A 24,316-nucleotide genomic window follows, 5' to 3' on the forward strand; every position below is an offset into this window, starting at 1 on the left:
TCTTGTTGCTCTCCACCTTCTCCTGCTGTGTTGCTGTGTGACGTGTCCACCTTTACTTCGCCTGCTTCGCTACCATCTCATCTCAATCTCAAGCCGTAGAACAACCTGGTGGTGCAGCCCCTTTCATGAGAAATCAACCTGCTTTTGATTTTGTTTTTATGGTTTTTTTTTTGGTTGGGTTTTTGTTCTTTTTTTTTTTTTTTTCCTCTTGATTTGTTTTTCTTCAGACCTTCACCTAATAGGGCACAGACAATGTTAATTCATGGACCTTTTCCTCCCTCCTGAACTGAGACTCAGAGAAGGCTGGGCCAGTATAAAAAGGGTTAAAAGAATGTGACTCCAAAACAATCCCCTGTCTGTCAGTGAACACAGAACATGGATTTATGCTCCACAGCCTGGCCTATGTCAGGCATCTCATGAGCAGTACATCTCAGGGAAATTGAGAGCTCTGCACGAGCCCGGGATCTGCCCACTCCCAGTTTGCAAACTGGGAGGCAGCAGGGGCTGAACAGATGTCCCCTAAAAGCATCAAAGCATCTTGAAATTTACAAAGCAACGTCTTCCCCACCGATTTTGTCCCTTCCTCTTTGGTTGTGTCCTAGCAGCCTGGCTCTGAGCAGCAGTGGGGGGCCCCAGCCCCCCAGGGGATGGGATGTGCTCAGACTGGTTGTCTCATTTATAGAATTTGGTGCAAATATTGATTGAAAACTGATCTCATGATGTTCGAACCCTTAACCTGCTGTTCCTCTTTGTGGGAAGTGTTAAAAATGTTTTTATTTTGGATAACCTGTTATCCCTCATGTGGTTGCCATTGTGATTTTCATGCACATCAGAGGCTCACACAGAGCAAGCAGCCCCAAGTTTAGATGTGGCATATGTGGGTCCAAATTTTGTGTCAAGAAAGAGCTTTTTGGGGAGGTTTGAAATGGAACTTTAGCCTCACAGCTCAGAGCACAGCTGACATGTGCTGGTGGTGGGTTGCTTTATATTCCCAGTTTGTGATTGAAGACCTGAGGCTGATACTTGCCTGAACCCCTGGAAATGCAAACTTAGACATGAGCAGGTTCTTTGGAAATTCCTCTCCTGTGGGCCAGCGAGCAGCTTCTCATGCTGAAACAGAACTTCTGATTCCACCTGTTTGCTCATCCTTAAGAGAATCCCATTTGGGTTTGATCCAGGGTTGGCTCCTTCTCCGTCCACATTCCTTCATAGTTCTCCATCCTCAGAGACACAAGTGCCACAGTGTCGTAAGGCAGTGTCTGAGAGCCCAGGTCGTGCCTCCTGATGTCCAGGCTGGATATTCAGCCCACTTAAGAGGAGGGAAAGGCTCCAGGTTCTTCAGGGAGCACCTTGTACCTGTCATGGTACAGAGTGCTCCTCATCTCCTCATGCCCTTTCAGCTGGTGCATCCTGTGAGCCAGAACCGTGGTCTGGGGGCATCTATGGACACCCCTTGCTCAATGCAATCCTGTGGTTGTTCCCCTGTGGGGCTGAGTTTGCAGAGGGCTCCTGTTGCAGTGAACACACTGGGGGACCCAGAGCCACCCATTACCTCTGCACCCCAGCTTGGTCTGACATGTCAGTGCTCTGGGGTCTGGGGAGCAATTGAGAGCCCCAGTGCTAGGGGGTAGAGGCAACACTTAAGCCAAAGCTGGTCCATAATCTCTACTTCCCAAGGGGCTGTAAAAGTCGCAAATAAAAAGTTATTGCTGGTTATTTGAAGTTACTGAAGGAGATGCTAGGTGCAGAGCTGAATAATGTCAGCTTTTCCCCCACTTTATGGGTAAAATGATGTCAGATCAGGATTTTTACCCTGGATTTGGCCATGCTGGAGCTCACATAGAAACAGGGACCAAAAGCCAGCTGTGCATGAACTCTGGGTTGAGCAATTCTGCGACCTTAAACTTGTGGGGTTGTGCAGCTCCACGCAGTTGCTGCTCTTGTGTTTAAAGCATCTCTGGTTTCCCTTTTGTCCCTGTTTTCCAGGAGATCCCAGGTGATTGAGAAATTCGAGGCACTGGATATTGAGAACGCGGAGCACATGGAGACGAACGCGCCGGGCGGCGCTGCCCTGTCCAGCGAGACGCGGCAGGGCAGGAGCGAGAAGAGAGTTTTCCCACGGAAACGGGTGAGATGCTCAGCCAAGGAACCCTGGAAAGATGAAACCTGGAATCCTGCATGACTGGATAGAGGGTTTAGCTACAGGGTTTGTCCCTGGATGTGGATTTGGAGTTGCAGGCAGCTCCTGCAGGAGCTGAACCTCTGTGTGTGCTCAGTCTGTGCGAATTTTCCTGCTCTGCTCCCTTGGGCCAGGTGTAGATTGGAGAGGAAAATCAGGCTGTCTCTTCTTTCTTCATAATACAAAGGGAGACTTCAGATCTGGCTTGGCAGGACACATCAGGATAGGGTGAAGTAACAAAAGAAACATGTTTGAGAGTCCCAGATATGCTTGGGTATAATGGGAACAAATTAATGCCTGAAAGGACAAAAAAAAAATGTATCGCCAAGGAAATGACACTTGTTCTGAGCCTGAGATGCCCCTTAAATAAAGCAGATTTTTATGCCATGAGCCAAGAGAGCAGGACTCTGTCCTAGTTCCTGCACTGATCTGGGCTAATGCTGTTCACACAGGACTTCACTTGTGAAGGAGCAGCCGTGGGCTCCATCCTGGATGTGTCTGCGTCACCTCTGTCCCCACACCGCCGGGCAAAGTCTCTGGACAGAAGGTCCACGGAGTCCTCTATGACGGTGAGCCACCAGGGGGGTGTCCCCTGCCTTGGGGGAGGACATGAGAGGCCCTTCCCAGAAGGTCCCACAAAAACTGGACTGTTGCTGCTTTCCTCTAGCCAGCACATGGGATATGGGATACGCTCAGACTTTGAGCAGGTTCAGGGACCTGAATCAGGTGTGACCAACGCTGAAAGTCTCAGGGGCTCAGCTGGAGAAGGGCCACACTTTTTGCCTGTTGCAGAAATTAAAACTCAGAGTCTTTTGAGGAGCACTTTTCCTTAAAGTACAGCAGCAGCTTGGGAAGCAGACCCTATTCTGGTTATTTTCCCCTGGAATACCCCATTTCCTTGATGCTTTGTGTGATGTGTCAGATACTCATGCTGTGGGTCACCCTAGAAGTTCTGAGGTCACCTCACCTAGCCAGAGCCCCTCTTTGCCCCATGGTGTGCCCCAGCAGAGGCTGCAGCAGGGCATTTCCAGCTCAGCAGAGGGTCAGTCCAGTTTCTGGACTTGGACCAGCTGCTCTGTCATGACTGTGATACTTTCATAGGATCACAGAATCCCAGAATGTTTTGGGATGGAAGGGACCTTAAAGATCATCTTGTTCCAACTCCCCTGCCAGGGGCAGGGACACAGACCAGGCTGAGCAAACACATGTCCCAGTTTTCTAATGCCATTTCCTTGATGTTTATGCAGTTGGAAGTGGGTGTGAGTGGGATGAAGGCTGCAAGGAAGGGCTGAACCTTCCCTCCTGAGCTTTCCTCCCTTTGCATATTTCAAATACTCACCAGTCCTGGAGGCAAACAGTACAGAATAAACACAAAGTACTCTCCTCTCCCTAACCACCCTTCTGTAGGGACAAAATAAATACACTTGCTAATCTCTCAAATAGATTACAGAGCTACTGTAAATACAAGTTGCATTTTTTGTGGATGGACAGCTTCTATTCAAGGACTTATCAGAAAAATGCAGTAGCTTGGTGTTTCTGAGCTTTTCCTGTAGACTTGTACAGCCACAAGAGTGATTTTTAAATTCTTGGTGGGAATAAAAAGTGCAAGAAGTGCATATGAAGTGGCAATGCACAATATCTAGTGAAGGGAAGAAAGTCATGCAGGTTTAGATTAGATATTAGGAAGAAATTCTTCCCTGTGAGGGTGGCAAAGCACTGGCACAGGTTGCCCAGAGAAGCTGTGGCTGCCCCATCTCTGGAAGTGTTCAAGGCCAGGTTGGATGGGGTTTGGAGCAGTGGAAGGTGTCCCTGCCCATGGCAGGGGGTTGGAACAGGATGATTTTACTGTTCCTTCCAACCCAAAACATTCTATAGTTCAATACTTTACTTTCCCCTGTGTTTTTGTGGAGCAGGACTGGGTTCCCACCACCACAGGATCACTCAAATATGGGATGTGCTGCCCCACAAGTTTGATTGAATAGGCTCCCAGACCCAATTTCCATTGCTGCCCTTGCTGTAACCCATTTCAGATGCTGCAGCTGGATTTCACACACTGCTGTTTTCCTCCTCCACTCTGCAGCACGTGGAGCAGCTGGAGGAGCTCAGCCTCGGGGGAGTGAAAGCATTTCCACCACATCCTTCCCTGCACACGGGCAGGGCTGGGAGGAGGGGCTGGCAGCAGTTATCCCACGCTGTCCTGCTTGCTTTCTTCAGGAATTCAACATCCCCATGCACCCACACTGGAGGAAAAAGCAGGTGTCATTTGCGTGGTGCAGGGCTCAGATTCCCTGTATTTCCAGCCTCGGGAACTCAGCCTGTTTTGAACCCTGCAGCCTTGCATCAATAGCACATAGTTTTTCTTTCATAATATATAATAGAGGGTAAAACTGCCTGAAGTCTTGCTAATTCCTTGTTTATCCTTTCTCTGCAATGCTGGTGTAGCAGTAGGAAATTGCAGGAGAAATGGTAGGAAGAGAACAGCCTGAATAAAGTGTGCAGAGGTCGCCGTTCCTCCTGGGAGCAAACATTTAGCCACCACACAGTGTAATGATTCAGTTTGGGTTAGACGACCTTTAAAGGGCCCTTCCAACCCAAACTATTCTGTTATCCTATGAATTTAACTGGTTTTGGTCTCTTTCATTGCTCTGCTGGGTTTTATCAACTCGCTGCTGTTGCCTTCTGGGTGCAGTCACTTCTTCCCTCTCCTGATCCCTCTCTCCTTTCTTCCAGCCCGACCTGCTGAACTTCAAGAAGGGCTGGTTGACAAAGCAGTACGAGGATGGGCAGGTGAGTCAGGAGAAAGCTCTGCCTTCATGTCAGTGTTTGGTGCTGTGGTCAGTCCTGGTTTCTGGCAGCTCACTCTTAACATCCCGTGCTGGCTGCGCATGGAGCAGCTCTTGGTGTTGATGGAGCCCCAGTAGATCAGTATTGGGCTTCTCTTGAAGTGGGAATTGCTCTTGCTCTGTCCTGGGGAGGTTTCAAAGGTAGATATCATATCGTGGGTTTCTAGGGAGCCAGGGCAGCTTGGATGGCAGCACTGGTTTCATGTTCCTGTTCCCTATTTATTAGTCTCGTCTCCCTTGCGACCCGGTGACCTCTTTGGTGTCAGAAATGAGGCTCAGGTAAAGTCTCCTGACTGCCAGGGAAATGGCAATAAATCAATAAATAAATGGCTCTGAGGGAAGCAGCTGGTGCCACTTTCCTGCTGCCAATTCCCAAAGGGATGCAGGATGTTCTGCTCTATTGGAGCCTTAGGAGTGGGCACTGATGCCGAGGCAGCGTGGATGGCCCTGGCTGTTTGCAGACCACCCCTTCCCTGCATTTCCTTCTCTCCTACTCAGCTGTCAGGGAAAATGAGGGCAATTTGCCTGTGGCTGTGGGTGGCCCAGGCTCTGCTGTGGGTACCCCTGGGTCCAAGGACACATCCATAGACAGCCAAAGGGGAATTGGCAGCTGGAGTGAGTACTTTATTGACTGAAAGCTGCCTTGGGTGAGCTTGTGCTGGAAGCATTCAGGAGGTGGAATGGTATAGAGCAAGGGCCAGGAATAGACTCCCAACTCAATTTCTAGGTACTGTAGATAAAACATGAATGTTTACTATGGTTTTTATGCTAAAAAGGTTTTAAGTGCAGTCCCTAAAAGCCTCATTTTGCAGTGGAGCTAATGGGGAGGCTGCCACTGTCTCGTGGCTCTCACGGTGTCACTGTCACATGTAGCATCTGGTACTCTGCAGGGTGGCAGCAAACCATCACTGTCCCTTGCACTGCTGCCTGTTTGGGTCTCCCCTTTCCCATGGAGGGGCCTTGATGAAGCCATGCGTGGAGCTGGGAGGGACAGGCATTGAGCTGCCTCCTGCAGGGTGGCTCTGCCTGTCGACCTGTGACAAGCAGGCGTGATTATGGTGGTGGGGAAGGAGCAGGATTGTAACTGCTCCATCTTTGTTGTTTCCTAGTGGAAGAAGCACTGGTTTGTGCTGACTGACCAGAGCCTGAGATACTACCGGGATTCAGTGGCAGAGGAGGTAAGTGTCTTCTGTCAGTGTTCACCCCATTACAGGGCAGCTCCTGGTGCTCCCAAACGGATCCTGGGCACATCAGTGCCTCCCTCAGTGCCCCCGTTCCCAGATGCCGAAGTCCTGGTGCCCCTTCAGGGCTTTGTGCCTCTCAGGGGCCTGCTGTGCCTCCCTATGAGCCCACCATGCTTTGAGGCTGCAAAGCTTTGTGGTTTATTTTACCTCTCCCCTCTGCAGGCAGCTGACCTGGATGGAGAAATCGATTTATCCACGTGCTACGATGTCACTGAGTACCCAGTTCAGCGGAACTACGGCTTCCAGATCCATGTAAGGAAAATGTGGGGAGGAGGAAGAGTCCACCTGCAGGAGAGCTGACAGGGATGCTTGTCCATGACAAGGGGAACATCTCCCCAGACACCCAAGAGAGGCCACTCAGCATCCCCCCACAGTGCTCCAGAGAGCTGTGGCCTTGGGTTTGAGAGCCAGTTTTTTGACTGTCAGAAAAGGAAGGGGGAAAGGGAAGGTTTTGTCACAGCCTTAGGGTCTCAGCTATGGCAGGATCAGCCTGATGGCTGAGAAATGCTAATTCCCACTGGGAATGTGCTGGAGCACAGAGGGGCTGGGTTTGACCTCTGTGTGGCCAGCAAGCAGTGCCCTAGCACTGGGGGCTTGGGGATGGGTGCAGGGTGATCTTGGGGAGTTGGGAAGCTGCTGGTGGGTGCAATCACCTGCTCTGAGCTGTTAATTCTCTCTCTGTAGACAAAGGAAGGGGAGTTCACCCTCTCTGCCATGACGTCGGGTATCCGCCGCAACTGGATCCAGACCATCATGAAACACGTTCGCCCCACAACTGCTCCTGATGTAACAAGGTATGGGGAGGCTGTAGCAGCCCCTGCAGCTGTGTGGTTTGCTGTGCAGGAGTAACATCATGAGTGTCCTTCATCCCTTTTCTTTCCTCTTTCTGAGCCTGTCTGTTCCTGGAAGCTGCAGCTTTTTCTCACATCTCTTTGAGCTTAATTTGGATACATGTTGTGGGGACGCTGATATGCAGAGTTATTCTTACACGTGCAGATTTCAAAGAGGGTTGAAAATGTGGTTTTAATTTGTGCATAGGAATATGAAATACTGTTCCTATATCAAGGCTCCTCTGGATTCCCACCAGGTATTGTGAAACCACTTGGATTCAGTTGTGCTGGGTTCATCCTTTCCTCTGGCTACTGTTCAGCACGAGCTGCCTAGTCCCTCTATGGGTCACAGCAGCAGGAGCCCAGGGTTCAGTTTAGAAACTGTTTGGCTCTGATCTATTTTAAACTCCAGCCAGGAAATCATCTTCCCTCCTCTTCTGATCTTCCAGAAAGCTGCTGCAGCTCGTCCCCCTTAAGCTGTAGTAACGCTGGTGTCTCCTCCTGCGTCGGTGCCAGAGGAAGGGGATCTCCTGCGTCACAGAGTGCCTTCTCTGGGCGCTTCTGGCTGTGTGTACAGGGTGTTTGGCCTCCTCACAGCTGTCTGTGCTGGCCACACTCACACCAGCCACCTCTTACAGGCTGTGTGGACACGGCTGCACCACTAACTCCATCTCCTGTCCTTACTGTAGCTGCAGCCAGCAGGTTTTTGCCAGGTTTGTTCCTGTGTTGATGGAATGGCTCTTCTCACCCAGTGCTGTTGACCTGGAGTTGCTCCAGCCTCTCCTTCTCCATCCTGCTTAGCCCTCAGCCAATGTTTTTCCAGCCCTGCTCGAGCTCTGGTGGATTTCTCAGGGAAGCCGCCTCTCTCCTCACTCGTGTGTATGTTTGATTTCCATGCAATCCCAGGAAAAACTTCTCTTTGAAACTATCCGTGCTGAAGCCCAGGTTGGAAAACTGTGTTCTCTCCTGTATTAACGTTCTGTGGTTTGTATATCTTGTGATTCACTGCATGCTCCTCCTTTTCTGCACCTCAGATGGGAAGTCCTGCAGTTTCCATTTATTTTTCTTTCTTTTCTTCCCCCGTTTCCTTTTTTTTTTTTTTTTTCCTTTAAATAAAAGCCAGAGAGAAGGGAAGAAGCAACCTGGTCTTGACCCTTGATTTCCCCACACTGGTATCTTCCGATGTGACTAGATACGAAGATGAAGACCAAGGAAATTTGAGGGGACCTCTCTGCCTTTAAAGAGCCAGATGTATTTATGGTTGCTCACAGGTTACTGCAGCACGATAGCCCTGTGCTCACTGTCTGCACCTGCTCCGAGCCCACACAAAGTGGTTTCACTTGGCTTTCCCTCTGAGAGGGTCCAGGCGCAGGTCCCGGTTGGGCAGTAACTTGTTACACTGCACAAACAGACCGTGAACCAATCCTGAGCTGGGGAAAGGGGATGATGTGTGTGCTTCTGTGGTTTCCCACCTAGCTGGTGCTGTGGGTTAGTCACGTTGCTGGAGTCCTGCTCTGTGTGTGCAGCAGGGCTGTGTTCACTGGTGCCTGCCTGGCAGCCCTTTGCAGCAGCGTGGGGTATCCCAGCCCATCCCACCTGGCTTTGGGATGCCATTGCAATCCGCACCAGGGAAGCAGCGGGTGAAGGGGGCTGCTGGAAGGACAAACTGCCCAAGGCTCAGCATGGAGGGGTGCCAGGTGTTGGCACAGTGGCGGGGTGTTGTGCTCAGTGTGCCGGGAGGGCAGCAGTGCTCACCCACCCCTGAGGATGGTCCCACAAACTCTTGCAGCCCTTAGCTGTGTCTCATTAACCTGCTGCCGTGGCTGCACCCAGCCAAACACTCCTTGTCTTGACTCCTTGAGCCCTAATGATTGTTTACATCGCTGCATGTGTCAGCACCTGGCACAGGCAGCAGATGCTGCACTGCTCCCTGCCCTCAGCAGTGCCCTGCAATCTGCAGAGGTACTAATTACAGTCTGCTAATGATGATGGGGCAGATAGAAAATACCCCCATGAACGAAAGTGGCTGCTTCAGAACTGGATCCATGTTGAGCTCAGAGCCCTTGTGAGGCTGGTTTCCCCAGTGCACCCCAGTTCCCTGCAACCTTTGTGCGCTTCTTGCCACAGCGTGCTCAGCTTGCAGCTTGCACCAATCCCATACCCACCTCTATTAAAAAAAAAGCCTTTTTATTTTAACCTATAAATACCATTGGGAGGCAAAGATCACCCCCTTCCTGTGTGATATGAATTAATTTCTCTGTGGTGAAGGAGATGTGAAATAGTGGAGTAGTATTAATAGCCACGGGGCACTTGCAGGAGATGAAATGAGAAACTTTGGGTCAACCTTCTGAGTGTCTTCACTTCGTTCCCAGCGGCCATCCCTCTGCTCCCTGATCCACATCCCGTGCCCTTTGGAAAGCAGCAGAGGAGAAATGAGCTTGTGAGAGATGTCACCTCTAGAAATGCCAAGATTCTTCCACGTGGGATTTAGAGCAGCAAAATATCTGTGTCCCAACACCATATGGCGGGCCCCAGGACCCCCATTTCTTTCCTAAAGCTCTTCTCCATTTTAAGACTCAGTCTCATCCCTGCTTTACTTTTTAAAATGCAGCTGTAATCACTAACTGACTCCAGATTGAGAGCCTGGCTTTGGAGTCGTGCAGTATCATGGGTGAGGAGCAGTGACATTTCATCGTTGTGCCTTCTGGGTTTATTTTATTAGCTGCAAGTGACAGCACTGAAGAAGGAATCATCTCTGAGCTGGTTTTAGCCTGTAACTGCCAGAGTCTCTTGAAACCCAGCTCTGCTGAGCCTGTGGTTTGCTGCTGGATGACAGTGCATCGGAAGATACTAGCCCACACAGAGCCATGTCTTCTGCTCCATCCTTTGTTTTGGGCATATGCACATCCATGAGGTTCTTGGCTGGGGGCTGGGGTGTGTTCCTGATGTGGGAGAAGCTGTGATGCTGCTGCTGTTCCCGATCACTGCAGTCCCCATGCATGTGGTCCCATGGGTCAGAGCCTGTAGTGAAGGGAGCTGCTTTCCAGCTCTTGCACAAAGCTTGTTGAGTCCCTGCTGGAGACTGGGGATGCTGTGATTGTATTGGAAGCAGGGAGAGCCAGGAGTCAGCCAGAGCAGCAGGACTGTGCCTTAGGAGGCAGCTTTTGGAGCTTTGGGTAGCAAAGAGAGTTCAGCAAGTGCCCACTACTCCCTTGGGAGAGGTTTCCTCCACAGACTTAGGATACTGCTGTTTTCTGGTTTAATTTTGATCTGCATGTTACAGGGCTGGCATGTCTGTATTTAATAAGCCAGTACTGCATTATGGATTATTTGTAGGTTAGAAATGGTATTGCCTTCCCCTATTAACTTCCCCTGCTTGATGAGTATGTCTCCCCCTTCAACCCACCACCCTCTAACTCAGTGCTAAAAATCATTCCTTGCTTGAGAAATTGGCATTTTCAGTGATTTCCGTGATGTGTTGAGTAGCGTGCTCTCCTTGCTGCACTCAGCCCTGCCCAGTGCCAGGGGGGCTGCCCATGCTGCCTGCAGGGCTGGGTGCCCTGGGGAGGTCTGTGCCTTCAGTGCAGAGAGTGGCATGGAGAAGTTATGGACCCATTAGTACTTTTCCAAGCTGAAGGGGAGCATTACGCTTGTTTCCCAAGACTCTCAGAGCTGCTCTGTGCTTCTCCACCCCACAGCTCCAAGGCCAGCCTGGCTTTGGTGGGATTGGTGGCATCTTTCCCACAAGCACGTGACTGTGGCCATGCCAGCTGGGGGGCATGCATGGAGCCCCACAGCCGGGGGGCTGGAGGAGCTGTTGGAACCTCTGACAGCACAGTTGGGGTCGCTGCCTCAGCCATGGGTTGCTGCTTGCTCATGGTCACTGGCCCCAGTGTGGCTGCTGAGGAGGAACAAGGTTGGGATCAGCCACTCTCTGGGTGCCAGGGTGTCCCAGGAGCAGCTGGGGTGGCTTGCACCAAGGCTTTGCACACCAGCACATCCTGGGGAAGGGCAGCAACAGCTCCTGCACCCGAGGGGTGAGGGGAGATGGAGGGGCAGGGGGCACCCACGTGGCATTGGCTTGGGCTTCCAGCAGCCCTTTTCCACCCGGCTCTTGGAGGCATGCATGGGAGCACCTGGCTGTCTCCAGCACCCACTGACACTTTCCTTCACCCTCTCTCTGTCCTCACAGCTCGCTGCCGGAAGAGAAAAGCAAAACAGGCTCTTCCTTCGAGACTGGTCCAAAGCCGAGCGAGAAGCCGGATGCGGAACAAGCCGAGCTGGACACGGAGCAGAAGCGGAGCCGCGCCCGGGAACGCCGACGAGAAGGACGGTCCAAGACCTTTGACTGGGCTGAATTTCGCCCCATCCAGCAGGCCCTGGTGCAGGAGCGTGCGAACGCTGCAGACTCCTCCAGTAGCGGCTCGGCCGCCTTCCCCAGGGACACCGGAGCTGCCGACGCCGACCCCGGGGAGCTGGAGCGGGAGCGGGCCCGGCGGCGGGAGGAGCGGCGCAAGCGCTTCGAGATGATCGATGCCGTGGACGGGGCAGGGTCAGAAGAGGCGCTGAGGATGGAGGTGGACAGAATCCTGCCTGTCCCAGCAGACATCAAACCGCAGAACGTCCACGTGGAGATCGAGCAGCGCTGGCACCAGGTGGAGACCACCCCACTGCGGGAGGAGAAGCAGATCCCCATCACGCCGCTGCACCTCGCCCACGCCGACGACCGGGAAGAGGGGCTGACGAAGCAGCACCTGACCACGCTGCTGGAGAAGGAGGTAAAGGGTGTGTAGGGTGCAGGCTGCCTGCCAGAATGGCCTTCAGGCCACTGGGGTGACTGTAGGGAGCGTGTCATAGGCTTAAAAATAGCTGTAAATGTTCCTCCTTCATAATAGCAACTAGTAGGGATGCAATAGGTTCCTTGGGGAGCTGGCAGGGCACAGATATGTATCCATTCCTGTTCAGCCCTGCCAACAGCTTTCAAGTTTCCCACAGCTGCAGGAAGGGCTGTTCTTATGGCCTGGTCCTTCCTTACCCCTCCCGACCAACACAGCCTGATTTGTGGTGGTTGTAGCCAGCCTGTCTCTGACAAAATGGGTACAATCAAAGTGTATCAACCAGACTACAAATTCAGGCTCCCAATCCTCTGTGCCTCTGCAGCTATAGAGACTTGTGTCTGCATTTATGAACTGCCATGAGCTGTAACACACACCACAAAGGTTCCCTTTTCGTGGAGCCTACATCAAATAGTCTTAAGATTTTTGGAAAAGAATGGGGGAGACTCAGCTCACTTGGAAGAGTTCCGTGCCTGGGATAACAAAGGTTGTTGTTAGTTGGGATTAAAGTGTATTAGTGGGAATGAAAGGGGTAACCTTTTCTTATGGAGTAACCAGGAATATCACTGAGCTGAACTGGGCTGGGATTTGCCAGGGCCGTGCCAGGGTCGAGCTGGTGCTGTTCATCCATTGCCGCAGTGAGCTTTACGAATTACACTATTGCGTAAATAAATTCTTTCAGAGGGGAGGGATTTTCCTGGCAAAATGAAATCCAGGTCCCAGAGCAGAGCAGAGCAGTGGTGCCATCAAAAGCTCCATTAATTCTGCTCCGTGTCCCCTCTGAGCCACTTGTTCCTTATGGCTGATCCCCTGCCCACTCCCTGGACGCTGTCTCTGTTCATGTCCCTCCAGCTGGAGCAGAAGCAGAAGGAGGCCCTAGAGCTCCTGGAGCAGAACCGGCACCTGCAGGATCAGCTGAAAGTGGCTCTGGGCCGGGAGCAGAGCGCCCGGGAGGGCTACGTGTTGCAGGTAGGAGAGCAGGGAGGAGATGGAGATCCATCTTCCCTGTGCCCGAGGGATCCCTGGTGGGCTTCCGTCTGCGGTGTTCGTGGGGACATCCTGGGTGACCACCACTGAGCTCCGAGAGATTTGACCTTCTTGCAAACGTGGCTAATTCTGTAGCATTACCAGAGTCATCTGCTTATGGAAACCTCTGATCTGGGATGGAATAGAAGGTAGTGTTACCTGTTAGCCTTCCCAAGGGAAAACAAAACAGAGCCAGACAGATGGGACTTCAGTGAAGTCTACCTCTGATCCATCCCATGCTGTGTTTGCCTTTGCAACAGCTGTTTCCCCCTTTCTGTGCCTCAGATTCTCCCCTCAGGCAGCGGGGTGCACACAAAGCTTTCCAAGCATCCTATAGCCCACCAGTTCCTGGCTGAGGACTTTTTCTGCCCGTTACATGGGCAAACACAGGACACTCAGATGTATCTCCTGCTCACATTCCCTCCAGCCAGAGTGGGATTTGCACTGGGATGACCTGTTATCTTGGGTCACTTTGGTGGTTTCTGCGATCACAAGATTCCTCAGCAAAGCCTTGAAATTAGTTTTGGAGGATTTGACAAAAGAAACAGGATGGTCTTTGGGAAAACCTTTCCTCCCCTCGTACAAACAAAGCAGGTTTTTTCCAGCCCTTCCTCTGGGAACATCCATGCCTGGGGGAAGTTGTGGCACCTGCAGGGCAGCTTCTGGCTGGTCTCAGGTGTCCATAATCTTGTTCTGTGCAGGGGCAGCATTTTGACCTGCTTAAATCTACTTGACCAAACTGGCTGTGGATCAAAGTGGCCGCGCGTTGCTGCACGCTGCGCTCCTGTGGCAGCAAAACCCAGTGTCCATGCCAAATCTTGCATCCTTATTTCTCACAGGAAAATTTTCCCTGAAGAAGTTGCACAGGCAGTGGAGCCAGCCCAGGGAGGGGGACAGCTTGCCTTCCTTGCCCATGATCTCCCAGCAGGAGTAATTAATTCATTTCTGGAGTCTCTGAGCTGACAGTGCCTGCTTGGAGGAGTTCCATTTTCACTTGGCAGAGCTGGAAGAGTAACTAAGTCCCACTTCCCTGGGGCAGAGGCGTCTGACCTCACTTTGCCTGGAGCCTGGAAAAATCAGGGAATGGGGATAAAAGCTGGATGCTGAATCCACCATCACATTGAAGTTGGCCACAGTGCCTCAATACGAGGAGGGGTGGCAAGAGGGAAAGCCTGCAGAGAGGCTGAGCTGCAGAGACAAGTGACCCAAACTTGGACCTGGAAGTTGGAGAGGGTTTTTGGAAAGGTTGGAGGTTTTTGTCTGCTCCAATCTAATTGTTCTGGGGATTTCCCTTGTGTTTCCTGGGAACCAGAGGGATTAAAGTCCTATTGTAGGAAGGAGTAACCCTACCAAACCCTGCTGGGTGGAGAGAGTGGAGCCACTGGGGGAATTCTGCAGCCTCAGACTGCAGACAAACATCACAGCATTTTTTTGGACAACCCCTCTGAATTTCATGTGCCCATCCCCCCCATCATGCCTGATTTTGGGGAGGTTCCTTATTGTCTATGAGGAGGGCTGATGGAGAAGCCTGACTGCTGCCAAACCCATCCCTTCTGAGCTGCCTGGGAGGCACCAACCCTTCCTTGGCAGCCTGACCAGCCCCACAGGGACCCCCATGCACTGCCTGTTCCATGAGGCAGTGCTGAGCCACCCCTCCAATGCATGTGCCATGCACCAAAGCCTCTCTGGCCTCGTGTAACCCCTCTCTTGCTCTGAGCTTCCTCGGGATGGGGCACCCTAACCTTGATCCCTACTGGGAGAAACACCAGGAGCTCCTGCTCTTGGCAAATGGGCCGGAGACATTCCCTGCTCTGGTCACTGTGGGTGGGAGGGGGCACGTACTAACCTGTCCCAGACAGATATTCTTGCATGTTTTTGGTGTAAAAGCATGAAATTTAACTTAACATAACTGAGTGTCACATCTGTGGGCTTTCCTTAATCAGCAACCAGAGTACAGCAAGGCAGGCCAAATTCCTAGGCTTAACGCTGTGCTTCTCTCACCTCTTCCTGTCTGTGTATTTTTTTTTTTTTAAGATACATAATTTCTGTCGCCTTTTGCATGACGCTTTCTGTGAGTTTTCTCTTTGCATGCTCCATTGCTTTGGTTTGAATCTCACAAAGGTTGGTTTCTTTCATTTTTACGTTCTCATCACACCTTTTCCTTCCCTCCATTTGTCGGGCTTTTGATTTTGTCCTTTGTTGGTTTATTTTATTTTGCAGGTAGAGAAATTAGATCCTCCTTAGCCCTAAGCTTTAGCATAACAGCATCTCTCTAAAACGATGAGCAGCCACTCAGTCCTGTTTGGCAGGCATAGAAATGACATCGCCACCACAATGGCTGGCCCATCGCCCCGTGCTTGGGTGGGATGTGATGTCATTTGCTGTCACCTCACTTTCTGTTGTTGCTTTTGGTCGGTGGACTGTATTACCTGAACTGTGCACTTTTTGTTTCACGAACAAACAAACAAACTTGCTAAAAAAAAAAAGCAGTTCCTTTCTCCTCCACCTCATTCCATCTCCTCCTCATCATCATCCTTGGCATTTTTCTTTTGTCTGTCTGTCTCCGTTTTACTGCTGGTGTTTCTTTTTCATAATTTTTTTGTTTCTGTTTGAGTTTGGGTTTATTTTTTTTTCCATTTAGCCTGTTACTGTACAGCTGTTTTGATGTTGTGGTCAGTGTTTTCTGTTACTGGAAAGCAGTTGTCGCTCATTAAAAAAAAAAAAAAAAAGTCGGTTAAACAAACCAAATTGTGCCAAGAACAAATCATCCCAATTGGAGCAGTGGGTAGCAGCCAAGTCGCTGTGAGGAGCTTTTCCATGGCCTGCCTGGCCAGAGGTGTGACACTCAGAAGGGAGAGCCAAGAGTGTTACTAATCTAGTATTTAATCAATTTTTTTAAGACCGAGGTGGCCACCTCGCCATCAGGTGCCTGGCAGAGGCTCCACAAAGTCAACCAAGACCTCCAAAGCGAGCTGGAAGCCCAATGCCAGCGTCAAGAGGTGATCAATCAGCAGATTCAGTCGCTGAAGCGCAGCTACGCCGAGGCCAAGGACGTGATCCGGCACCACGAGGCCGAGATTCAGAGCCTGCAGGCGAGGCTCAGTAACGCGGCGGCTGAGCTCGCCATCAAGGAGCAGACCCTGGCCAAGCTCAAGAGCGACCTGAGGAGCGAGAAGGAGAAAGCCAAAGAGCAGCTGGAGGAGTGGCAGCACGGCGAGGCCGCGCTCAGCTCCCAGCTGAAGGCCAGCGAGCAGAAGCTGAAGAGCGCGGAGGCTCTGCTGCTGGAGAAGACCCAGGAGCTGCGGGACCTGGAGATGCAGCAGGCTCTGCAGCGGGACCACCAGAAGGAAGTGCAGCGGCTCCAGGACAGGATCGCAGACCTCAGCGGGCAGCTGAATGCCAGCGAGCAGGCGCGGGTCCTCATGGAGGAGAAGCTGCAGAAGAACTATGAGGCTTTGCTGGAGAGCTGCGAGAGGGAGAAGCAGGTTTTGATACGCAGCCTGAAGGAGGTGGAGGACAAGGCCAACGAGTACGAGAATCAGCTGCAGAACAGCGAGCAGCAAATGGAGATTCTGCAGAAGGAAAAGTTGAGCGCCAAGTTCGAAGGCAGCGAGCTCGTTCACCAGCTGGAGGAGCAGCTGGCCATGAAGGAGGCCAGCATCCAAAAACTTGCCGAACACATCGAGGAACTTGAAAGAGAGAGGGATCAGATCAAGTGCCGGTTCCACGAGCTCATGAATCAGGTGGCCGAGTCGGATAACGAAGTTGCAAAGCTACAAGCAAAGTTGAAAATGGAAGAGACCAACTACCACAATCTGGAGCAGTCGTTCGAGGAGGTGTCGGATCAGTTCCGGGGGGTGCAGGAGGTGCTGAAAGAGAAAGAAGAAGAGCTGAGACACGTTAAGGAAATGCATTTGAGAATTGTGGAGAAGAAAGATCAAGATCTCAGTGAGGCTTTGGTTAAAGTGGTTGCTTTAGATAGCAGTTTAGAGGAGACTAAAGTAAAGCTAAAGGCCAAGGAGGAGGCTTTAAAGAAATTAGCTAGTGTGGGCACAGGTCCATGTGCTGAGGAGGCAGAAGACCTTGGCCCCAGTCTTGAGGTGGATGAAAGTCATCCATCCCAACTGGGGCAGGCTCTGCAAACTCAGGATGTCCTCCCAGCTCTGACTTATGCACTGAAGGAGGAGGAGGATGAGGTTCTTGAGACCAGTCAGAGGCAAGTAGAGGAATTTGGCTCCCCATCAAAAGTTGTAGAGCTCCAGGACCAAGAGTTGGTTCAGAAAGCTTTAGCAAAGCCTGATGTAGGAATCATGGGGGCCAAGAGGCAAAGGATCCGTTTTTCAAGCATCCAGTGTCAAAAATACATCCATCCAGATGGATCAGAGAAAAACTGGACAAGCAGTACCTCTTCAGACACTAGCCAGGACAGATCTCTGTCTGAAGAAAGCATGTCCTCAGAGCCAGCTCTGGGTTACCCCTCATCAGGGACGAGCGATTCTGAGACTTATCTCTCCATCATCCATTCCCTGGAAACCAAACTGTATATCACAGAGGAAAAGCTCAAAGATGTGACAATGAAGCTGGAAAGCCAGCACGGCCATAACCAGGAGACACTCATTGCCCTCCACCATCAGTGGGCCAGCACGGAGTCCCAGCTGCGGGAACAGCTTCAGACCAGCTTGTCCCAAGTCAATGCTTTGATCTCACAGCTGGAGAGCGAGAGGCAGGAAAAGTTCAAGCTCATAGAAAGTCACGTCAGTGAGCTGGGAGGTTTCCAGATGAAAAACGATCAAGCGCTGACTTGCTTAGAGAAGTGCAGGGAGCAGCTAAGATCCTTGCCCAAATCAGACAAGGATAAAGAGGGGGATTTGTTCCTTGTTACTCTGTCCAGCATGGAAACAACTTTATCTAACGCAATCCAAGCCTTGAGCGGAGCGCCAGTCCCATCAGAATATCAGCAGAGTGAAAGCCTCACCACGGTTAGCCCCGCTCCAGAAGGAGGGGATTTAGAAGAGGAGGACATCTCCAAGGAGCAGCAAGCAGATGTGTTTGACACTGGCCAGCTGAGGTGGCTTTCTGAGAGGGTGGCATTTGAGGCCTCTCTCATCAACCAAATAGCAGAGTCTTTGAAAAATGCAAGCTCTGAGATAGCCCAGCTTCTGAGAGAGATCCAGGGAACAGCCGAGGTGGTTTTGTTGGAGCCAGCAAGTGTTTCTCATACAGCCAATGATTTGGCCAGCATCCTGTCTAAAAAGCTGCTGCTGGAAGGGGAGTTTTGGAGCCAGGTGGAGGAGCTGAGAGCACACTTGAGCACTAGAGAAGGAGAAGCTGAGGGCAAATCAGAAACAGCTTTGGGCATTTCCCCATGTTTTCTCAGTGCTGTAGCTGATGCTACATTGATCAAGGCAGAACTTGGGTTTGTTGCAGAGAAAATGAGAGAATCTTTTCATCAGAGGTTAAAAGCAATTGAAGAAGAGCTCCATAATACCAAAACAGCTCTCCAGCAGCACAAGTGCATGTTGGAGGAGATCATCAAAGCGTACAGGACTCCTGAGTTTGACAGAGTTATGCACCAGATTTCTGAAGCACTTGAAATACAAAAAGATGCTTTGGAAAGAACCCAGATCTCTTGGGATGGGAGCCGTCTCCAAATGGTGCCGTGCCAGGAATTAGCCAAGGTGGAGGAGACTGGCAGTGCCCCAGACCGTAGTAGTGAAGCTCTTGTTTCCATTCAGGAAGATCTTGCCCAGCAGCTAAAGGACAAATCCAATATTCTGAAGGAGATATCTGTTGCCTTACTCTCTCTGCCTCCTGAGGAGGCCATGAGAGACTGTCAGAAGCTCCTGAAGATGTCCCAGAGTCTTTCCTACCATTCGTGCATGGGAGACCTGGAGCGTTATTCGTCTTTGTTAGTCCACGATGCCATTGTTCAGGCTCAGGTTTGTTACGCCGCTTGCAAAGTCCGTCTGGAGCACGAGAGGGAGATGAAGTCCTACAAGGAGTCCCTGCAGAGCATGGATGCACTGTGCCAGGAGCGTGTGAAGACAGTGTCTCTCCTGCGGGACGAGTACGAGGAGCTGCTCAGGAAGCAGCAGGGCGAGTACAGCGAGGTGATCGCCGTGCTGGAGAGGGAGAACGCTGACCTCAAGGCAAAGGTGTCCCAGCTGGACAACCAGCGGAGGCTCTTGGAGGAGGAAGGGCACGAGCACAGCAAGAGCTTGAGCGAGCTGCAGGGGCGGTACGAGGAGGAGATCCGAAACGTGATCGAGCAGCTCAACAGGACGGAGGATGCCCTCAAGGCCGAGAGGGTGGAGGGGCTCAACCAGCTGGACGCCGTTGTCCGCGACAAGCAGAACATGGAGCAGTATCACCTGGAGCAGATGCAAACGCTGGAGGAGAAGTTCCAGGCCAAGATCAAGGAGCTGCAGGTCATCCACAGCGAGGAGCTGCAGGCACTGCAGGACCACTACAGCCAGAACCTGCAGCGCCTGCAAGAGACCCTCGATGAGTACCAGAGGCAGCACCCAGAGGCGTCCCCCGCGGTGGCCCCGGGCGCTGGGGACACCTGGGCAGCCGGTGAGGCGGGTGGCACCGGGCAGGACCCCGGCAATGACCCGGACTCCATGCACGGCCTGAGGGAACGCATCCAGGAGCTGGAGGCCCAGATGAACGTCATGAGGGATGAGCTGGAGAACAAACATCTGGAGGGGAACGCTTCCACTTTGAGGGAAAAATACCAGAAAGACTTTGAAAACCTAAAGGTCTTGATATGTTTAACATTTTCTGCCTTCTGCTGCTGAGTGTGTGGGAGGGCACGTGCAGTCCCAGGGTTTGCTTGCTGATCCAAGGGATATCCCCTGAAAGAGCCAGAATGCTGAAACAAGCCCCAGGGTATTAGCCAGGCCTCTGTAAAGCGTGTTTCCTTTTTCTCCATGCTGGGGTATTCTAAATGCATTGCTGAGGGCTTGGGAAGGTGGATTTCTGGAGGTGGTCTTTGCTTGGAGAGGGAGAGAAGCAGTTTCAAAGTAGCTCGATAACATCTCACCTCCTTCAACATGAAGACCTAAGTGTTTCTCCTTGTACCCAACACGGACATTTTGTTTGTGACTTCCCTTTAAAAGCATTCCTCAGCTCTGTCTTTCCCAGTCTGATCAAATCTCCAGTCTGTCTCTGCTGCCTTCAAAAATGCAGGATGAAACGGAAACTTGATGCTCTCAAAATGTATGTTCCTAGGGAAAGTAGCTGCAAAGAGATACCAAATTCAGTAGCAAAGCAGAGCTCCTCTGCAGGAGGCTGTGAGGACCATGCCGGTGTTGGACACGGTAATTCTGTACAAAACAAAGAGTGCACAGTTCTGGAACACCCAGGTGAGGTGCAGAGAAACCCACTGGTGATGAAATGCCACCGTTCAAATTGCCCCACCAGTCAGACTGGCTGTAAAACTGGTTTGAGATCATCCAGCACCTAAAAAAAATGGGGTTTGGTGGTCTGCTTTTCCTAGGAGAGCATTCCCAGTTCGGAAGTGAGTTTAGGGTTGTAGAGGACTCTGGCAGCACAAGGGGAGGCTGCCAGGTTGAACAGGAAGGCCAACGATGCAGAGGCTGTGCCAGTGAGGCTTTCACAGACCAATTGCTCTTAAGAATCAGCAAAAATGTGGGAGAGCTTGCTTCCAGCCACAAGATCCAGCACACATTTGAGCTGGGGGTGAAGTGTGGCTCAGCTCCAGCCAAAAGCTGGTTTTAGCCTGGGGAGAGCAGTAGTTCTGCTGAATCCCATTGGAATTAAGCTGCAGTGGTCAGGAAGCCAACCAAGAGATTGGAAACATGCCCAAACTAGAGGCTTGAATGTGCTCCATTCTTCTCCTAAGAACCTGATGGAGAATGTAACATCAGTAGCACAAGAGTAACTCCTCAACCTGGAGAAGAGAAGGCTCCGGGAAGACCTTGGAGCCCTTTCCAGTGCCTAGAGGGGCTCCAAGAGAGCTGGAAGGGACTTCTGACAAATGCATGAAGTGACAGGACAAGGGGAAATAGCCTTTAGATGGAGGAGGGTAGATTTAGATTTAATATTAGGAATTTCTTCCCTGTGAGGGTGGTGAGGCCCTGGCACAGGTGGCCCCAAGAAGCTGTGGCTGCCCTATCCCTGGAAGTGTCCAAGGCCAGGTTCAAGGCTTGGAGCAACCTGAGTTAGTGGAAGGTGTCCCTGCTCTTGGCAGGAGGTAGAACTGGATGGACTTTAAGGTCCTTTCCAACCCAAATAATTCTGTGGTTCTATGAGATACTGATTTGTACATGTGGATTTATGGCAATGCATTTACAATACATTAAATAGTGAATCTACAGCCAGATCTCTGGCTGAATATACACCTTTTTCTTCCAAAATTAGAGATGTTTTAGGAGTTGGACTTGATGATCCTTGTGGATCCCTTCCAACTCAGCATATTCTATGATTCTGGGTGTAATGAAGAATCCTGCAGGGCTGCTCTGTGCCACAGCCAAGTCCAGGCAGGTTCTGGCACTGAGTTAGGAGTCTAAACAAACAAACAAACAAGGCTGGGAAAGTGAATAATGCCTTGGGATTAAAAATTAAATGGAGGGGAAAAAACCACCAAAGCTAAAAATTGGGAATGAGGATTAGGTGTAGGTAACAGAGCATTAGCCAAGAAGGTGATGCTGAGGTGTGTGTGTTAGTGAGGGTCAGTGCTGTTGGACTGTCCTGAGCACTTTTGCCACTGGGGGAGTGAATTTGCCCCCTCCTAAAATTTCCCATGGGGTCCCAGAGGTGACAGTTCTCACTTTCCATGGAAAAAAACTGGTGTTAATCAAGGGGAGCTCAGTTGAAATCTGAGAATAAAGCCAGCCTGTGTCGTTAAGGGGAAAAGCCCTGTACAGTGCTTGGCATCAGGTTTGTCCCAAGCTGCCTGATGGGGCTCAGCACCTTGTCTCCAGTGTGTGCCCCTTCTTCCCTTGTGGCTTGGGCCTGCCTCTGGCTTTGCTGGTCCTGTCCGTGTCCTGCAGCCGTGTGTCCATCCAGGATCCTGATATGCTTAGGCTGGCAGCTGAGCTGGGACCAGAAGGACCAGGCAGGAACTCAGGACCTCACCCCTGGTGAATCCCAACTCCCCAAATTGCTCCTCCTGTGTCCTGGCCCGAGTTCTTTCCTAGTAATTCGATTAGCAAGTAATTTTCCCTGCAGCATTTGTAGCAATACTCCAGTTGGGAATTAAGATCCTGTTGCTGTCACGTCATCTTCCTTCCACCCAGGGGTTGAAAAAAACAAGCACTGAAAAGAACAGAAGGGGCACAGAAGGTTTTTTTGGTTGTTTTTTTTTTGCATTCCCCAACTGGGTCTGCCCCTTTGCATCCTTTTCCCTGAAGATGTCAGGGGTCAAGTGACTGCAGGACAAGCCCTGACCATTGCAAGGTCCATCGTGCTCCTTGGCTGGGGAAGCAGAAGATCCCTGCTGGACCTGGGGAGCTGAGCTGCCTGCTGGCGTGTGGCTCCTGGTGGGCTCCCCACCACCATGGCACCGGCCCTGTGCTCCTGGGCCAACCCTTTCCCCTCCTCCCTTTGCAGGCAACATGTGAGAGGGGCTTTGCAGCCATGGAGGAGACGCACCAGAAGAAGATCGAGGACCTGCAGCGGCAGCACCAGCGGGAGCTGGAGAAGCTGCGGGAGGAGAAGGATCGCCTGCTGGCAGAGGAAACGGCTGCCACCATCTCAGGTACCAGAGGGACCCCATGGTGGTGATGGAGACATGGGTGGTGTTGGCTGCACTGATGAACAGAGCAGGGATGGGATGAGGGCTGGGTGGGCTGCACAGGGAGATGGGAAGGGGCTTGTGGGAAAGATGTTTTAGATGGAGGTCCATCTCCTGGTCATCCAGGTTTGGTGCCCATCTCCTGGTCCTTCTCCAGGCTTGGTACCCCTGTCTTTGGCTGTTACACAGTCTGATCTGTTTTGCATTCTGAATCCGAAAGGCATTAGTCATTCCTGTGGTTAAATTATTGCCAATTCCACACTGAATTCATTCTTCAGTGCACCAGGGAATCTTAAAACACTGGAGTTCAGGAGCTCTGCATTAGGAGTCCCACAGTCCAGGAAACAATGTGTGAATAGGACAATCATTTGGACTCTGTTAAAAAGCAGGATTTGCAGAAGCCCCTTTGCAGCTGGGGCACAGACTGAGGGGGCTGTGAAGCAGTGGGAGATTAGCTGGGATGACTTTGGTTTTGTTCCTCTAAGAAACAAACAAAAACTCAAAAACCCACCCATGGGTGGAGGGTGCTGGGTGCTAACACTGTGTGCCCCTCGCAGCCATCGAAGCCATGAAGAACGCGCACCGGGAGGAGCTGGAGCGGGAGCTGGAGAAGTCCCAGCGCTCCCAGATCAGCAGCGTCAACGCCGACATCGAGGCCCTCCGAAGGCAGTACCTGTAAGACCATCACTGTCCTCTGTTGCCATCTGGCAGGGAGATCATGTCTGGGAGACCCTTCTCTCCCATTTGATTCTGGTGATGAGTTTGGGGTTACTTCAGGGGCCTCTTCCCTTGGTGCCAACCCAGCTGCATCCATCAGAGCCTCCTGGTTGTCCGTAACCTTTCAGGCTCCAGGTCAACATCCCCACGTTACCCAAAACAGCTGCTTTATGGTCCCCAGAAGTAGTAGATGAGCAGCCAGTGCTGCTTTTCACACAGCTGCAGCAGCAGGGTTGTTCAAAAGGTGAGGAGGAAGCTTTGAGCTTTCCATGGCAGGGCTATCCTCTCATGGGAGCTCTGCAGGGCTGCCTGTCAGCTTTATCAACCTTGATACATCTATGTAAGTTGGGGAGGTGTGCAAACAGACCAGGACCCAGGTGCCCAGAGCAAACTTAGAATCCTGGAATGGTTTGGGTTGGAAGGGACTTTAAAGTTCATCTCATTCCAGCCCCTTGCCATGGGCAGGGACACCTTCCACTATCCCAGCTTGCCCCAAGCCCTGTCCAACCTGGCCTTGGACACTTCCAGGGATCCAGGGGCAGCCACAGCTTCTCTGGGCAACCTTTCCCAGGGCCTCACCACCCTCACAAGGAATTACTTGGCATTGGTAGATTTTGATAGATCTCAGCTCAGTTTTTAGAAACCTGAGAAAGTTCTGCCACTTAACCTCTGAGAGAACAAACTCCTGTCCCTTTTGGTGCCCAAGCATGGCTCTGCCAAGAGAGGGAAGAGTTGACTTGCTCTGGGCTTGAGTTTTTTCCCCAAAGGCAATATGCAATCCTCATCCTCAGAGCTTAGCTCCCTGTTGGGTTGTCCTGGGATTCTGAAGGAGGAACGGGCTAGGGGATGTGTGTGTGTGTGGAGAGGGCTCTACCCCCACGT

At 51.5% G+C, this 24,316-nt stretch overlaps 1 protein-coding gene across 8 annotated transcripts in view; it reads left to right on the forward strand.

Moving 5' to 3' along the window:
* Positions 1-24,316, forward strand: part of MPRIP (myosin phosphatase Rho interacting protein) — a 77,470-nt gene that overhangs the window by 41,833 nt on the left and 11,321 nt on the right. For 6 of the 8 annotated variants that reach the window (XM_053957456.1, XM_053957451.1, XM_053957453.1 and 3 more), the window contains 11 exons: positions 1,987-2,128; positions 2,632-2,748; positions 4,910-4,966; positions 6,132-6,200; positions 6,429-6,518; positions 6,951-7,060; positions 11,289-11,874; positions 12,784-12,900; positions 15,858-19,718; positions 22,534-22,681; positions 23,275-23,392. In XM_053957456.1, the coding sequence (XP_053813431.1) occupies positions 1,987-2,128; positions 2,632-2,748; positions 4,910-4,966; positions 6,132-6,200; positions 6,429-6,518; positions 6,951-7,060; positions 11,289-11,874; positions 12,784-12,900; positions 15,858-19,718; positions 22,534-22,681; positions 23,275-23,392 (5,415 nt within the window). The remainder of the gene's footprint in view (positions 1-1,986; positions 2,129-2,631; positions 2,749-4,909; positions 4,967-6,131; positions 6,201-6,428; positions 6,519-6,950; positions 7,061-11,288; positions 11,875-12,783; positions 12,901-15,857; positions 19,719-22,533; positions 22,682-23,274; positions 23,393-24,316) is intronic. The other 2 variants (XM_053957458.1, XM_053957457.1) reach the window with 1 other exon arrangement.

Source organism: Vidua chalybeata, chromosome 16 (genome assembly GCF_026979565.1).
Source record: "Vidua chalybeata isolate OUT-0048 chromosome 16, bVidCha1 merged haplotype, whole genome shotgun sequence".
In the NCBI taxonomy this organism is placed as follows: domain Eukaryota; kingdom Metazoa; phylum Chordata; class Aves; order Passeriformes; family Viduidae; genus Vidua; species Vidua chalybeata.